The following is a 17,991-nucleotide window of genomic DNA, read 5'->3' as shown; positions in this document are numbered from 1 at the left end:
CCTTACCTCCTCCGCTGTCCTTCTCTTCTTCCTCGATGCTGTTCTTGATGCTGTCATACTCCTCGTCTATGTTCTGGTTGCCTCGGATCTGGCTGAGCACCCGGCGGGCCTTCTGGGTCAACCCGCATTGGATCAGCCAACGAGGGCTGTCCGGCAGGAAGAGGAATCCAATGAACTGGATCACAGCAGGAACCACAGACAGACCCAGCATGTACCTTGAGGGTGAAGGGACGTGCAGAATAATCTACAAACTGTTTTATTGAAAAATCCCGCTGTGTATTTATGTTATGTGGAGCTGTGGGCATCAGGTGGTTTGACTCATTAAAATTAAACAATAGCAGAATTGCCATAGGTTAACTGAATTCCTGTGGCTTAAAAGCTAATTAAGCAATTCAAATTTTATTTTGTTTCTTTCCTGAACATATAAGCTAACCTATTTTGTAGGTGTGTATTGCTACATGCATTCACACTAAACTGTCACAGCACAGACCTTAGTTTCAGGCATAGAATCCAACAAGGAATAGGTTAGTCACAAACTCATTGAATCTAGTGCCACAACAGAAACCTCCACACCAAAACAATGCCATAAAGTCTAGGGATGATGAGCTTAACGCCATCTGCTTGGGTTCTTCTCAGCGTTGTGAAAAGGCAGATACAGGCTAACAGTGATGCAAATTTTGCAAAGTGGAATACCTGGTAGTTAACTTATAATAAATTCCAGGAATTGCACCAAAATTTGTTTAATAAATGCAACCATGTGCTTGACAGTCGCCACCAAGTTTTGAAACATCCTGGTGGTAAATGTTGAACACATCAAATAAGTCTTGTTTTCACATTGCAAGATACTGTTCTGTATGTTAATGTGTTGCTTGCTTAATAAATAGATGAGGATCCTATGTTAAGTACTTCACACCAAAGCAATAGCAGAATGGCTGGTAATAATAACACAAAGGAGCCCCAAGACCCAGGCTGTTATTATTCAACACAGTGCCACCCTTCAACAGTTATTTCATTTGAGTGGTGAGCCTTTTTTGTTTACCCTATTATTTAAAATAATGTATGAGCACTGTTTGTTCAAAAGAAAATTAAAATACTATATACATATATATACATAAAGCCACTCAAATTATGACATCTGCATTACATGTCAGCATGTAACAAAAGCCAGGACATACACTACCAGGCTTTTGATAAATGCCACTACTCACTTTACATCTGTCACCTTATTTTTAAGCAGTTTCATGTCAAGTAAGTAGTCTTAGGTGACTTAGGTAAGTCTTAAAATGTTATTTAATTCTGTTTTTTTATTTGGTAAAAGTATTTCATGTTTTTAACAAATTTTCTCATGTTCTTGTGTATAAAAACCGAATCCATGAACAATGAGGCGTTTTTAGCTGGTGGGAATGGAGTTTTAATCTGAATGCTGACCAAAATCATTTTAATGAAAGCCTAGTGATGCTTCCTGGAGAAGGTAAGTTCATGTGCTGTATGGGGCTGAAGGAAAAAAAGCATTGTTTCACATGCTTTTTACAGAAATTGTAGGATAGATAACAGCAGAGTTGATTAAAATAAAGTGCATATGTTAGGCTTTTCATTTTGTTTTCTGGGAAGCTACATCAGTCAGGAAACATTTAAACTTTAAACTTTGCAAAAGTCACCAAAAACTCATTCATGCATTAATGACACCAGTCAGAGACTTTCTGAACATTTTCCATTGTGGCTATCAGACCTAACTCTGAAGCAGATCCTTTTTAAAAGGACCGTTCTTTTTTCTAGTGTCTCTCAGCTTAATTGTCAAATACTCTGGAAGCATAAAAAAGCAACAGGACAGATGGTGGGGAATTGTATATTTTAACAGGACTGCTATCAGTAAATGTTAGGAACTGCTCTGTGCATATGTTTGCACTTAAATTGAAACAACTGATATAATGAGAACTCATAAAAAGGACAATATTTTCATTTCTGGCTACATGACCATTTTGAAGAGGGATCCCTCTTTTTTTATAAAAACAAAAAATTACATTTTGCTTTGTTCTTTTTCAAATGTGATATAACATTGGCTCTCACCAAAGGTTTTGGCAGTAGAACATTGCATTGCAATTATTGCAATTATAAAGTTATTGGAATTCATCTGACCTTCAGAATTTGTTCAAGGTGTGGCAAAAATCTGAGTGAAAATCTTTCTGGATGTTGCTTGGTATCGTTTCTAAGGCCAGTGAGTTAAAATTTTAGGTCTGGATGTCTGACCTCCATCCATCACGCCGCATGTAGCTGAAGGCGCCGTCGATGAGGCTGGCAGTGAACTGTCCCCCGGTGATGAAGAGAGTGTTAACGGTCACTAGCTGACCTCTGAGGTGGGGTGGAGAGGCTTCTGCGATGTATACAGGCACTGTCATGGAGGCAATACCTACAAAAGACACAAACAGGGGCGACAATTAGAGACGGAATAGTTAAGAAACATGATGAGCTGAGGTGACATTTCAGTTTATTCACAGATGCACTGAGCACTCTCAAGTAGAGCACGAGACCAAGCATCCTCTGGATCAATGTTTTGGTTCTTTAGATCACTTTTAGCCATTATCCTAACATCATTCTACTGTTTCCTAGTTTTCTGACAAGCTGTAGCTAGTCTTTAAATAAAAAGTTGCACTCTAGTTATAAGACCAAATATTTTCAATGTAAAAATACAGTAGGGGTTGATTTCCTGCTAGAATTGGAACTTTCATCCTTTCCAGGATTGGCCTGTATTTATCTCCATCCGTCTTGGAGATAACCAACTATGAGCAACTTCCATAGTTCTGCTGAAGAAAACCATCCCACAGCATGATGATGCCACTACCATGTTTAACCATGAGGATGGCATGTCTAAGATGTGTGGTGTTAGGGTTTCTGCCACACATATCGTTGGCATGTAGCCAGAAATTTCAATTTAGGTTTCATCTCAGAAGAGCATCTTCTTCCACATGTTTGTTGCACCCCTCGCATGGCTAGTGGCAAACTGGAAGCTTCTTATGGCTTTCTCCTTGCCACTCTACCATACAGGTCAAACTTGTCAGTGCCTGACTAATAGAATTCCTGTCAACAAATTCTGATACCTGAGCTGTGGATCTCTGTAGCCCCTCAAGAGTTATCATGTGCATCTTGCCTGCTTTCCTGATTAAGGCTCCCCCTGCCTAACCTACCAGTTTAGATGGACAGCCATGTTTTGGTAGATTTTGGATGTGTGTTTGGGTTCTGGTGATCAGTGTTCTGTAAGGTGTCTAAAGCTTGGGATATTGTTTTGAGATAGAGAGAAACAAGTTTTGAGATTTCATTTTTTCACAATGGAAGTAGTGCTGCTGTTTATTTCAGATATTTGTTGGTCAAATAAATGGCTGCATTTAATTAACCATTTATACAAACAGAAACTTGCACCTAATTGGACATTATTGAAGTTGAATTTCATGCTGTATTTGTAACAGAAATAACATCTGAATGGGAACGTGTTTTTGTAAAGTCTGCAGGAAAGTAGGGAAAAAGACCAGATTGCAATTACATGATCTATTTTGAAATTACTATGTTGAGATAAACTGATTCATATGAACAAATAAATATTTGAGCATGTAAATTTACCTCATAAAGTATAAGTGATGAACTATGAACATAAATTATTCCTTTTTAAACTACTCGAACTGAACTTTGAACTAGTTTATATAGAGGTTAAACCTGCAACAGTGCTTTTTCCTAACAGAGTTTTGACACTATGCACATACAAAGGTGAGCCAAAATAGGTGTTTCTATAAAAACTGAATACAAGTGCATGCACTCCCACTACCACTGTATGCGAGGGTCACATAACCCCCAGAACAATCAGTTTCCCCCCTGATGGCCTGATGATTTACCATAAGACTGATGCTCTCTGCAGCAGTCTCCCGATAGGCTCTATTAATAGAGAACCAGCGCTTTCTACTCCCCCTCCCTCTGTCCTCCTCCCCTCTTCTACCTCCTGCCAACACCCTGCCCTAAACTGCCACCATGACTACGTGGCTACCCGTTGCTATGGAGACCTCTTGCAGCAGGGGAACCAGCCACACTGTCTCCAAGCTTGCATCACACTGTGGTGCCTCTGAGAAGGCAAATCAATATCCAAGGAAACATTTTTTTTTTCAAAAGAAGAAGCAAAACCTATAACAATTAAGTGCTGGTTGAAGTACAGAGCATCAAAAAATTGAGTTAGTCAGGTAAACAATATCCCCTGTTCCAATGCCTTGTGGTCAAGTTTCAGCATAGTGTTCAGCCAGAGAAGGCCCCAAAAAACCTGAATGATTCCTTGATTGCACAAAGAGGATCTTAGGAATTGTTACTGTCTGATGGCGGAAATCTGAGATTCAGATCGTTATCAGATCTAATTAATTACTTTAGCGCAAAGCCTGTCTGCTCAGGCCGACATGGTAGAAATCAGCTCATAAGATTCAGAAAGATGGCTGAACATCTGAGAAACAGAAAATCCAACTAAAGTTAACAAAAGCTAGAGCTTAGAATTTAAGATGAGAATATTCTTGGTCTGTATAAGCATAACACACACACACACACACAGTCATGTTTTACATATTCAGTAGAAAGATGTGAAATCTGTGCACCTTACATTTTTTTTAAACCTGTGTTCCTCTGCTTACACATACATGCAGATGCATTCTTGTATTGATTAGGACATTGACTACAGCTATACCCCTTTGCACAGGACATCTATGTGAATTAAAAGTTTTTCATTGTGCTCCATTGCTGCTTTTCAAAAGTCTTTACTTGACCTCAGCAATTTACAAGTACAGTACTTAGATTACAGATTTTTTTCTGCTTTTGCTTTTTTAAGTCACACTTAAATGTTTTACTGCCATTCCCAGCCAGTGTCTGAGCCTGTGTTTTGCTCTGTCTCCCTGCAGTCTGTGTCACACCTTGACTTTGTTCTCCCTGATTGCCTGGTCTCGTTGTTTCATTGGTTCCCCCTGCCGTTCTGTCTGTATGTAAGTTCCTTAGTTGCCTTTGTTCCTCGCTGGTTCCTTGATGTGTCTTCTATGTCATTCTGTCATGCCTGGTCTGGTGTCATGGTCATTGTTAACCTGCCGTCTGGAATCCGTGTGGACAACAATTAAACCAGACTTACCTTCATCCCACTGGCTACTGGTATCTTATCTGCACTTTGGTCCTAGCACTAACCCGAATTATGACATTTACATTATCAAACACATTTATTATCAGACAAAGATAGATGTCCAAACCGGCATGGCGCTATGTGAAAACGTTATTGCCCCCCAAACCTAATTACTGTTTGTGCCCTTAGTGGCACTGACTGCTTCAAGTGTTTATGATGACAGGTAGTAAGTATTTTACATCATTGTGGAGGAGTTTTGGCCCACTCTTCTTGCAAAAAAGTTCTAATTAAGTAATTTTAGAATGGTTTTAGAGAATAAACGGCCTGTTTAAGGCCATGCCACAGCATCCATTCAGATTTAACTCCAGACTTTCACTTGACCATTCCGAAATGTTTTTAATGTTTATTTTATTCATCCTTTCAGAGGTTGTGTTACTGCAAACCCAAGTGACCTTTGAGCTTAAGTTCATAAACTGAGGGCAAGAACGGACGGACAGACAGATGGACGGATGGAAAACAATATAGTGTTGTTTGTGCTGCTGAGTGAGGACAACTTTTGGGATTACACTAACGAGGACATTTCCATGGTGTTAGGATTAGGGCCAGCAGGTTAGGGTCAGCGTAAGGGTTGGTAAAGTACTGGTAATGGTTAGGTTTAGGGGTAGGGTAGGGGTAAGGCCGTAGAAATGGTTGAAAATCAATGGAAATCAATGGAAGTCAATGACAGTTAATGTAAGGTCCATACAACATGTATTAAGACAAGACTGTGTGTGTGTGTGTGTGTGTGTGTGTGTGTGTGTGTGTGTGTGTGTGTGAGCGCGCGCACGCGCGTACGTGTGTGCGTGCATGTGGTTGGCATATTTAATCTACAGATCTACCAAAGCTTTTAGGCAATGCATGCAACAGCTAGCATTCTCTTCTGGGTCATATTTGAACCAGAATACCACAAATGTCACTTTCTTAAGAGACCTTCACAGTTTCTGGGAATATCATGAAGCCTACACCCAATAAATAAGCAAATGTTTATTTTTACATACTTAAATTTGAAAACAAAACTAATTTAATCCAAACAGAACATAAATGTAACATCTTTTTACACACCTTTATTCAAGGTTGTCAATAAATGTGAAGGGTATAATGTAAATTTTATAGAAGCCAAATACACTGCTCAAGAAAATTAAGGGAACACTTTTTAATCAGAGTATAATATCAAGTCAGTTAACCTTCTCGAATATTGACCTGGTCAGTTAAGTAGTAGAGGTGTTTGGTAATCAGTGTCAGCTGTTTTGGTGTTAATGAAATTAACAACAGGTGCACTAAAGGGGCAACTATGAGACGACCCTGAAAAGAGGAATGGTTTTGCAAGTGAAGGTCACAGATATTTTTCCCTCCTCATTTATTTAGACTGTCTTTCAGTAGTTTTACATTTGACCAGGGTCAGTGTCACTACTGGTAGCATGAGGCAACCTGGACCCTACAGAGGTTGCTCAGGCAGTCTAACTCCACCACGATGGCTCTGTATCCCAGCACAGTCTCAGGAGCATGGAGGAGATTCCAGGACACAGGCAGTTCTCTAGGAGAACTAGGCAGGGCCTTCAGGGGTCCTTATTTCATGAGCAGGTGTCATGATCCGCACCTGGCAAGGTTCTCCGTGGGTTCTCCCTGCATGGCCACCGGCTTTCATGGTTCCTGCATTGCCGCCACAGGCCGCCTTACAAGGTTCTCTTTGGGTTCTCCATGCACCACTGCCAGCCTCCTGTCATGGTTCAGTGTGGGCTCCTGCATTGGTGTTGCTGCCTGCCTCATGAACTCTGTGCCTGCTCGGGACAACCTCTAGGTTGCCTGCACAAACTCTGCACCCACACGAGACGACCTCCGGGTCACCCTCCTGAACACTGTTTTTGGCCCTCCTTCCGAGGCCTGCCCGGTTCAGGTTGTTTTGTTTGCTGTTTTGTTCCTGTTTTCCGAAATTGCCTGTGTCCTTTGTGAATTAGTCTTAGTTTATTAAATGTATCCATCCACCATGCGCCTGCTGATGTTCTGTTGCCGCTTTGGTCCTACACAACGTCAAACTATGACAGCTCAAATCACATTTTCCACAGAACACTGGAATTAACAGGTTTTGGCACTGGCACCCTGTTCTTTTCACAGATGAGAGCATGTTCACTTTGAGCTTTGGTGGTGGGTCAGTGTGGGTCAAGGGAGGCAAATTCATGGAGAGACACACAGACCTGTACAAGATAAACGATGGCACCCAACAATGCCATTAGGTTTCAGGAGAAAATCCTTAGACCTATCGTTAGACTCAATGCAGTGGGTTCCTTCTGGCGCATGCCTCATTTGGAAAGACTATGCAGGCAGTTCCTGGAGAAGGAAGGAATTCATACCATTGACTGGCCTCCAAGCTACTCAATAGAACTTTCAACTGTAAACTGAAAAGGACTATTTAAACAAGTTCCTTTGTTTGTGACCAATCACTGCTGACATTTACTTGGATCTGAGCCTCTGACCTGTTTTATTCTAATAATTATGCCAGTGGATGAACAGATTTTAAATACTGAATAACACTTACAGTCAAATCCCTTAGACATGTTGACCAATTTGCCATGAAAAACCACTAATGACTATATCATCATTTTATTGTAAAATTAACTTATTCCAATAAATACCAAGTATCCAAAACTTGTTTGCTTCACAGCTCCAGTGTGGAGCCCATCTAGCATTAAAGCGACAAACTGCAACCAACATAATACTCCAACTGGATCATGAGATTGTATAACATGACCTTTAATTCACCGGCTCCCATGGGTGTGAAACATCTACTTTTCTAACTTTGTGTAACAGCTAGCTTTGCTGCAGTACTAATGCTCATTTAACCATTAAAAAGTGAATATTCAGTTTGAGGTCTGGTATTTTTATATACACTAATCACTCACTTTATTAGGTAAACCTCTTTAATTGCTTGCAAACAAGAATAATTAATCAGCCAATCACTTGTAACCTAGGGCAATTAGGCATCTAGACATGGTGACCAGGGTTATATTAGGCAGGAATTCAGGTTTGTCTCTTGTCCAACAAACCTGAGTCAAATTGGTAAATATTATTTCAGGTGTGTTTAATAAGAGACACATATAAAAATTGCAGGAGACTGGCCCTTGAGGACTGGAGTTTGACACGCGCATTAGGGTAACCTTTTACAAGTTTGTCCCTTTCCTCCAAACAGAAGTTAGTAGGTCATCTTGCTCACACACACCTTTTCAGCTCTGCTTACAAATTTTACACGAGAATTGGATCAGGACTTTGTATTAGTTACTTCAAAACATTGACTTTGTTGTCCATAAAATCCCTGATAACTAATTTGGCGATATGATTATGGTTGTTGTCCATTTGGAAGACCGGTTTGTGCAAAAGCTTTAACCTTCTGGCAGATGTATTGAGATGTCACTTCAATATGCCCACGTAATGTTCTTTCATCATGATGCTATGTATTTTGTCAACTGCAGTGGTGCAGAAAAACGCCCCCACAACTAAACACTGGCACCCCCGTACTTTACATTCTGGATGGTGTTTTTAGGCTTGCAATCTTCTGTCTTTTTCCACCAAATGTAACGATGGTCATTATAGCCAAGCACTTTAATGTTAGATTCATTTCACTGTGGATAATGACACTCTTTATCCAGCTTTAGTCAGCATCCTCACAAGGTATTTTGCTTTAGCTTTGTTGTTGATAAAAACATTTTGCACCAAAACACCTTTATCTGTATGACACAGAACCTGTGTTCTTCCTTAACAATATGATGGATGGGCTTTCCCATTGGGTTAACACTTGTGTAGAATTGTTCAAACAGATGAATGTGGCACCTTAAGGTCATCCGGAAATTGCACTCAAGGATAACCCCAGATTTCTGGAGGTCAGCTGTTGTCTTATTAATATCCTGGCTTATTTATTTTATTTTTCCATGATGTCACACAAGGAAGCAGGTTTGCCTTAAAATACAACAGGTAAGCCTCCATTTGTTAAATTCACCTATTAAAATCTTATAAAGCCATGTCATCATCATCTGGCCTTTCCCAGGTTTTAATGTTTCAGCAATCTTAGTGTTGTCATATCCACGGTGGTTTGTGTACAGGCTGTGTGCAGGCTGCAAGCAGGCTGTGTTTGTGTGCTGTGTTCTCTCTGTGCAGGGTGTGACTGGCAGGTGCTGCTGCACAGGTGTTGCTCATCTGAGAGCAATCAACTGGGCTACTTATGGAGTGGAAATCCAGAGGGAGGCGTCAGCTCGTTTTCTCACTTGGCGTGATCACCCTTCGCTGAAGGAAGTCGTTGAACCTTTCGGGTCTCCGTTTTCACTTGTGTCATGTTCAGAGGAATTTGGGAACTCCAGCCTCGACACCTCAGCCCGGAGCCTCCTCTCTGCTTCCAACTCCAAGCCCAGCTTCTCAGGAGTCACCTGAGAACCACCCGTCAACCTGCCTGTCCACCCTCCAACGTTAAACTCTCCAAACATAGTGGAGTTTCCCGGAAGAGAAGAAACAAAGCCCTTCATCCTCCGAAAACTGTTCACAGCCTGTCAGCCTCAAGCCGCTGTGGAGAATGACTTATTTTCCCCCGGTCTTGCCAAGAACCCAACCCCTAGAGACTCCGCGTTTGTCCACCAGCTCCAGTCCTGGTTCTAGTCCGACATTTATCCGTGTTTCTAAATAAACTGTTAAAATGCTGTCTTTGTCCTTGTGGTTGTGTATCTCAGAGTCTAAGAAAACCACATGACAAGTGTATATAAATTTCAGCTTATGAGGAAAGTAAAAAATTCTATGAAAATAGTATCTTTCTTTATTCTGGTAATTAACCGATATAAAACGTTGTGGTAATCCTAATTGACCTAAAACAGTTAAGGATAAGTCTCATTTAATGCCTGATAGTGAAAAAAATGGCAATTGACTTTTGAGATGGTGTATATCTTGCTTCAGCTGTGTGTGAAACACCAAGAGTTGGAGCCGAACATTTCCTTCAAACCAGAGTATGCATCAAGAAAATTCTCGTCTAATGCCAAGATGAGTACTTTCACAACTTATTGTGCATTTGGCAAAGGATGACTTTGTAGCCTTCCCAGTATGCATTCAGCGAATGAAAACCGCCAACAGTGAATTTATTTTGATTTGCCTTCATGTTCTTGTTTGTTTGCTCTGCTTAAGCTTTGAGTCACCGGCACGTCCCCATTCAAGCCTTGTCTGCTTTTATAAACAGCCCATTTGTCTGCTTGTGTGACACAACAGCTAATGTTGTTACATTTGGTGAGTAATAAATAATCTCCATAGCACATCCTGCTACAGGTGATGACAGGGAAAATATGTCTGATCAGTCAATTTCAATTCAGTTCAGTTTATTTATATAGCGCCAATTCATAACACATGTTGTCTCAAGGCACTTCACAAAAGTCAGGTACATACATTCCAATTAATCCTTACCACTGAACAGTGTAGTCAGATTCAGTTATTTATTCAAATTGGTTAAAAGGTTTTCTATCTAAGGAAACCCAGCAGATTGCATCGAGTCAGAGACTTGTACCAGTCACTCCTCCTGGATGAGCATGTAGCGACAGTGGACAGTCACTGGCCTTGACTTTGAAGTAATCCCTCATAATGAGCATGCATGTAGCGACAGTGGAGAGGGAAAACTCCCTTTTAACACGAAGAAACCTCCAGCAGAACCAGGCTCAGTGTGAGCGGCTATCTGCCACGACCGACTGGGGGTTTGAGACAACAGAGCAGAGACAAAAAAAGAACACAGAAGCACTGATCCAGGAGTACTTTCTATGGGAAGGAAAAGTAAATGTTAATGGATGTAGCTCCTTTAGTTGTTTCATCTAGAAAGAAAGAACAGATAAACTCTGAGCCAGTTTTCAAGGTTAGAGTCTGAAAGAGAGCACATATAATTACTTACAGTAAAAGCTCAGTCAATTGCTATGTCTAGGAGACAGAAAGGGTTAAACACTGAAAGACAGGGCCATGTGGATCATCGGTAGAGGGTGAGCATTAAGTTGTTGCCAGCAGAAGCTTGGACGATGCCCCTCTCCAGAAAGGTGTCACAGGTTGACACAGAGTGAAGCCAGGTGTAGCTTCTAGGAAGAGAAAAGAGAGAACATAAAGCTAAAAACTGAAATAACAGCAAATAATGCAGAATTGGAGAGTAGTGTGAGAATGTAGCGAAGAGAGTGAAAGTGGTCATTATGTCCTCCGGCAGCCTAAGCCTATAGCAGCATAACTACAGAGATAGCTCAGGATAACATAAGCCACTCTAACTATAAGCTTTATCAAAAAGGAAAGTTTTAAGCCTAGCCTTAAAAGTAGACAGGGTGTCTGCCTCACGGACTAAAACTGGGAGCTGGTTCCACCGGAGAGGAGCCTAATAACTAAAGGATCTGCCTCCCATTCTACTTCAAGAGACTTTAGGAACCACCAGTAAACCTGCAGTCTGAGAACAAAGTGCTCTGTTAGGAATATATGGAACAATCCGATCTCTGATGTATGATGGAACTAGATCATTAAGGGCTTTATATGTGAGGAGGAGAATTTTAAATTCTATTCTGGATTTAACAGGGAGCCAATGAAGGGAAGCTAAAATAGGAGAAATACGATCTCTCTTTTTAATTTTCATCAGAACTCTTGCTGCAGCATTTTGAATCAGCTGAAGGCTTTTAACTGCATTTTGTGGACATCCTGATAGTAATGAAGTAACAAATGCATGGACTAGTTTTTCAGCGTCACTCCTGGATAGGATATTTCTAAATTTGGCAATGTTCCGGAGGTGAAAGAAGGAAATCCTAGAAACCTGTTTAGTATGGGATTTAAATGACATGTCCTGGTCAAAAATAACACCAAGTTTTTTTACTTTATTACCGGAGGTCAATTTAATGCCATCCAGGTCAAGTGATTGACTAAGCAGTTTCTTTTTAAAGACTCTGGTCTAAAGACGACAACTTCTGTCTTGTCTGAATTTAGAAGCAGAAAATTTAAAGTCATCCAAGTTTTTATGTCTTCAAGACATGCTTGTAGTCTATCTAACTGGTTGGGCTCATAAGAATTTAAGGATATGGAAAGCTGAGTATCATCAGCGTAACAGTGAAAATTTATCCTATGCTGCCTGATAATTTTACCTATTGGAAGCATATATATAGTAAAGAGAATTGTTCCAAGTACTGAACCTGGTGGTACTCCACAATTAATCCTGGAGTTTAAAGATGATTTATCATTTACATGAAAACTGGAGTCTGTCAGACAAATAAGATTTAAACCAGCCTAGTCCTGTTCCCCTGATCCCTCCAGCATATTCCAGCCTTTCTAAGAGAATATTGTGATGGACTGTATCAAATGTGGCACCGAGATCTAACAGGACAAGTACAGACACAAGTCCATTATCTGAGGCCATAAGAATATCATTATATGGAGCTGCCAATTACCAGAGTTGGCTTCTCAGCAGGTGTGTTGCTGAGCGGAGAAAATCTGTTTGAAACGCAGATGGGTTGGTGGACATATATCTTCAGTATTTAGGATGCAACTTTGCTGGTGGAAAAGAGAGTATAGTTGCTGGAACACCTAAAAACACTGTAAAAAAGTATAAAAGTCTAATAAATTATGTCTGAGAGAAGTTAGCTTTGGTTTGATAAAAAGCTTTAGAAACTTCCTGAACATTCATTGGAAACAAAACTCAGAAGGCAAAGCAGAAAAAAATTGAAAACAGAACAAACCAAACCTCAAAAGGCAAAACATTGTGTCAAATGAATGAGCAGGATATAATGAAAGGTTTTATTTTGCCAACATGCAAGGGACAGACAACACCCAATAAAAAACACCCCTTAACCTAATATTGTGGTAACCACCCTATCTCTTTTATCAAGAGCTTCTTACAGCACTTATATTTCCACTCTTTTATTAGAGGTGGCCCAAACACAGATCTCCTCAAAACTTACACATCTAATATGCGAAGTATGCATGTTTTAGCATAATGCAGCAGGGTTTTCTGCTCTAGACTGACTTCATAACAACAGTTCACTGAGAGCAAAAACTCAGTCTCAAACTTGGTTCATGTTTCAGAGATGGATTGTGATTACATTTGGGGATTATATTCGTGTTTTGTTTAGCAAATATGCTTCAAAGAGTTATATTACTAATGCATGAGCTGATTAATCTATTCAACTGCCATTAATTCTTATTTTATTTTAGTAACGACTCCTTCACATTTCAGATGCTTTTTTTTATTTTTTTGTGGCACCAGTAGCCCTCCTTTTTTTCAAAGTTTGCACACAGGAAGTGGGGTGAAAAGAGGGAAAAGACATGCAGTATAGGTCTCTGTGGTTGGGACTTGAACCTGAGATGACTGCGTCGAGGACTGAGGCCTCTTTATATGGGCCGCACACTACACCGCTACACCACACATCGCACCTTATGACAGATGCTTTTAACCACAACTAATACTATTTAAATCTTTGGGACTGAGCTTAATTGCTTAAGTAAATGTACTTTATATGTAGTTTGTTTAATTTTTAAATGATAGGCAGTCATATTCTATAAATTTTAATATTATTGAAAGTTAATTTATTTCAGCAACTCAATTCAAAACACATTATATAGATTAATTACACACAGACTGAAGTTTCTAAGCCTTTATTTCTGTTAATTATGATGATTTTCTGCTTATAGCAAATAGAAATATGGCATTTAAGATTAGAATATTACATCAGACCAATGAAAACATTTTAAATACAGAAATGTGGGATTAATGAAAAGCATGTCAAACACCTGCTTAAAGGTTATTTTCAAAAGGTACTTCTGAAATGACAAACGAGCCTCACTGGAATGCCTATTCTAATTTACTGAATATGACTGTATAAATGCAGCTGGTGTAAAACTGGCCACAAGTTGTGGACTTTTCATAACTAAATACACCAGATGTCTTCTTCCAAAATAATCTTTTTGCTGTTCTTTCGCTGTTTTTTAATGCATAAAACATGTTGAATTTTTACTGATCAAAGCCACATATGTTCTTAATCTGGAATTATGTTAACTTAGAGTTAGGGAAAGTGAGACATGGTATTCAATATTTACCTCTAACAAAAGTGGCATGCAGCCCCAAGTCCACCCCCAAGTCCAATTAATGTAAAATGTAATACCTAGGATGTTCTAAACGGATCCCCAGTAATGGATCGTGGTCTCAAAGGCCTTTTGTAATCTTCAATATCAGAGTCCATGATGAAAGTGAACCCCTAAAACCTGTTGCTGAATTACAGATTGTGATACGTCTGCTGGATAACCAGAGAGAATATTCTGCAGCCATTAAAAAAAAATAAAAAATCATGCCCCATTTTAATGTGCAGGGCTTGAAAACTGTTACAGGCTACATGACTTTCTTTGTTGTAACTTTCTCATCTTCTCAATGGGATTCAAATAGAACATGGAAACAAAGTTTAGTTAACCCTAAACTTTGTATGTTTCAGGTTTTTTTTTCTTTTCTCTGGTGCTTTTTACTTCTTACTCTGTTCACCCTTGAAGATAAACATTTGTAGTCATTTAATGTTTCAGCAAAGTCACCTAAAAAGAAACAACATGGAAAATATAATTCATTAGCATACCTCTTCTGACCTCTAGCAGGACTAAAGCATAACAAAAAAGTAGTTGAAAGAACTTGCTTGCATGTAAATCCCTCAGGAAAAAAAAACACTTGTTGCACTCTCTATGTCTTTAATGAGTTCTCTGTTCAGCACCAAGGACAGCCCCCAAGCGTCAGGCACAATCACTGTCTAAAACCACTGCCTGGTCAATGGTCAAGCTGAGCCTCAAAGCTGCATAACACACTTAAACCAAAAGTATCTATCTCGGCCTTCTGCATACAGCCTCTAGGCATAAAACACAAGGCTCAGCACTGACTCACTTGATCTTAGTGAAGGAAATACTTCATACGACCCTCCATTGCTGTGATCTACTCAAGTGAAAAACAGGGATGTTTGGATGAAAATGTAATGGAAGAAGAAAGAATATTTGTTCCAACAACCTGACTCAGTTTGTTTCTGAGAACTTGTTGTTTTCATTATTATCATGTCAGTTTATGGCAACAACATGGAGATACACAAAGTCCTCATTAAGTGTACACTCAGCTTTCGCTTAGTTAAGATGACACTTCTAACTTTATTTTATAAACCAACCAATTAATTAGAGAGCCTCCTGGTAATTAAATGTTATCGCACTCTAATTAACAGCACTGCTTTTATTCACACCAATCTACTGTTTGCAAGGACAAGGCACATCAGCATTTGCAAATTGCTGCATAATTTAGCCAGACAGTGTTTTTACACACTCACACTGCCCCCCTTTAAGGTTCTGTGTGTTTTCGTCTATTTGAAGAAACTGGTAACTGAGGCAACAGTGAGTTTATACAGGCGCATTTGAAAATTAAGAAAGCAAAGCAAAGAATACCATGAAACTCAAAGATTTCTGAGGAAATTTTAATGGGTGCCTCATGGCCATGCTGTACTACTCTATGAACCTCACCAAAAGGAGGTTTGTGGTCATTGAGGGGACCACCTTATGTCCAGTGGTAGCAAAGGCACATTTCCTGAAGCTCTCAACTTGTGTTTGCTCACCAATTAACACTAAATCTCACTGAACATGAACTGATTTTAATTTTTCCACACACCTGTTTACATAGTATCTTTTCACGAATTTTATACCTTATATTTTCCAGTGACATTAAAAATAAGCAGTAAGCTGTAAAAAGCATCTAAGCACAGGTAGTCAGAGTGGGCTGAATCAAAATGTGGCATCTGCCGGAGCCGCTGGTTCATCATCAGCCAGTCTTAAATCAATTTTCCCCTGGAAGCATAACACCACACTGCAAAAACACACACTGAAACCTACTATATTGCCAAAGGATGAGTCTTACATTACATCAGCCTCACACTGTTTTTTTCCCTCATCTCTTTTTTAGAATATTCTGTATCATATGGCATTTTCTGGTCTGTCAAACTTGGCTGACCCTCAATTATTGCACAAAATATGATTTAGAAAATATTTATTATCAAGCCAATTTATTAAGAACCCAAAATTTGATAATAGTTTACAGGGTTCCTTTTTTGTCACAGTTCCATGATGGATGGATGGATAGATGGATGGATGGATGGATGGATGGATGGATGGATGGATGGATGGATGGATGGATGGTTATAACTTTCAGAGATTTGAATGGATAAAAATAAGTCTTGAAATACAAATATTTTCCCCTTACTGACAAAATATGGAGCAACATGTCTTCCACAGCTAAATAGAAATGGTTTTTCAGCTTTGTCTGAAACATTTTCCTGCAGCTTAATTAAATAGAAATTGGCAATTCACTCAATAAACCCCAATCTGCCCTGAGAGCCTGCTTCCCTACTGTCAGCTCAGACAAGCCCTTGTTCTTGGGCAAAGGTCAGTGCAACAATAACCAGGCAGCAGCAGATGTAGCACAGGCTTTGGTATGGAAAAAAAGGTAGTCATGGTATTAAAGTGTGTGGCCTTTCTTGGTATGACAAATAGCTCTTCTGACCTTTTTACAGTGTTCAGTTAAAAAATGCTAAGAGAGGTTGACAGGTTTGTTTTTGGATAACTGAAGGCAATGTAAAATGTTTGACTTATTAGTATTTCCAGAAGCTAATTGTGCTACTACAATATGTCTTATCTACTAGGGCTCAGCTCACATGTGTTTAGTTTAATGAAGATGACTTTATGGAACCATGTTGTACTGAAAGATGGGGTGGGGATCTGTACGGCTGAAAGAGCCATTTACAATCCAATAGCTGGAACAACTGTAATGGTTAGTTTCCTCCACATATCAGCAATCAGTCCTTGTGTAAATGTAGCAGATCCTATTTGCAATATTCATTTAGTAAATAGTCTTCAAGAAATTGGCAACACAATTTCCCTTACTACTTACTTTTCATTTAGAAGAGAATTTACATTTTATTTCCTTTGTACTCACTCTAAGGTTAAGATGACAAAGATAAGACAAAAAAAAGTGACGCTTTTGGTTATTTGAATTGTAAGTAACTGAAGCTGCAGTTTTCACAGCTGACCATAACATACTGACAGTGGGTGGCATTGTCTGGTGCAGCACTAAACTCTTAAGATCTTAAGTCACAGTGTGTGACTGCTTTGTGTCACTTGGCAATTATAAATCTAAACCTGCTTTACCCTTTAAGATCCCTCTGAATAAATAAGAATATGGCTGAAAAGTTAATTTACTTCAGCAATTTAAAAAAGTTAAACTTATATATGACATTGATTTGTTAAACAGTGTGATATATTTCAAGTGTTATTTCTGTTCATTTTCATGATAATGGCTTATAGATCACGAAAACCCCAAAATATGTTTCTCTGAAAGTTTTTTTAATACAGACATGTGGCCTTACTAAAAAGCATGTCTCTGTACTGGACCATAAATGCACTTAATACTTGATCGGTGCTCTATTTGCATGAATTACTGCATGAATACAGCTTGGCATGGAGGCGACCAGTCTGTGGTTCCTATGAGATGTAATGGAAGCCCAGGTTGCTTTGATAGTGGCCTTCAGGTCATCTGCATTGCTGGCTCTAATCTTCTTTATTGACACCTGTTCACACAGCACTGTAGCCAAGCATGTAAATGGGAAGCTGAGTGGAAGGAGAGGGCATGGTAGTAAAAGGTGCACAAACCCAGCGATAACTGTGAACTACTGAAAGCAGATGTTTTCAGTAAAGTTTAGTTCCCTTCTATGAGTAATTGACAAAACCTTTAATGAAGCTTAAAAGTTGCATAGTCCAGGGAGTAGAAATAACTCTCTAATGTCTGCTTAATG

The 17,991-nt window shown here is 39.4% G+C and overlaps 1 protein-coding gene across 1 annotated transcript in view; it reads right to left on the bottom strand.

Annotated features, from left to right (window-relative positions):
* Positions 1-17,991, bottom strand: part of LOC124883244 (proton myo-inositol cotransporter-like) — a 129,339-nt gene that overhangs the window by 107,209 nt on the left and 4,139 nt on the right. Inside the window, exons 3-4 of the mRNA XM_047390255.1 lie at positions 2,248-2,407; positions 7-215 (exon numbers count right to left, since the gene is read on the bottom strand). Of these exons, the coding sequence (XP_047246211.1) occupies positions 7-215; positions 2,248-2,407 (369 nt within the window). The remainder of the gene's footprint in view (positions 1-6; positions 216-2,247; positions 2,408-17,991) is intronic.

This window comes from Girardinichthys multiradiatus, chromosome 17 (genome assembly GCF_021462225.1).
Source record: "Girardinichthys multiradiatus isolate DD_20200921_A chromosome 17, DD_fGirMul_XY1, whole genome shotgun sequence".
Lineage (NCBI taxonomy): Eukaryota > Metazoa > Chordata > Actinopteri > Cyprinodontiformes > Goodeidae > Girardinichthys > Girardinichthys multiradiatus.
Note: the sequence above shows the minus strand (reverse complement) of the source record. Positions and strands in the feature narration are given on the sequence as shown.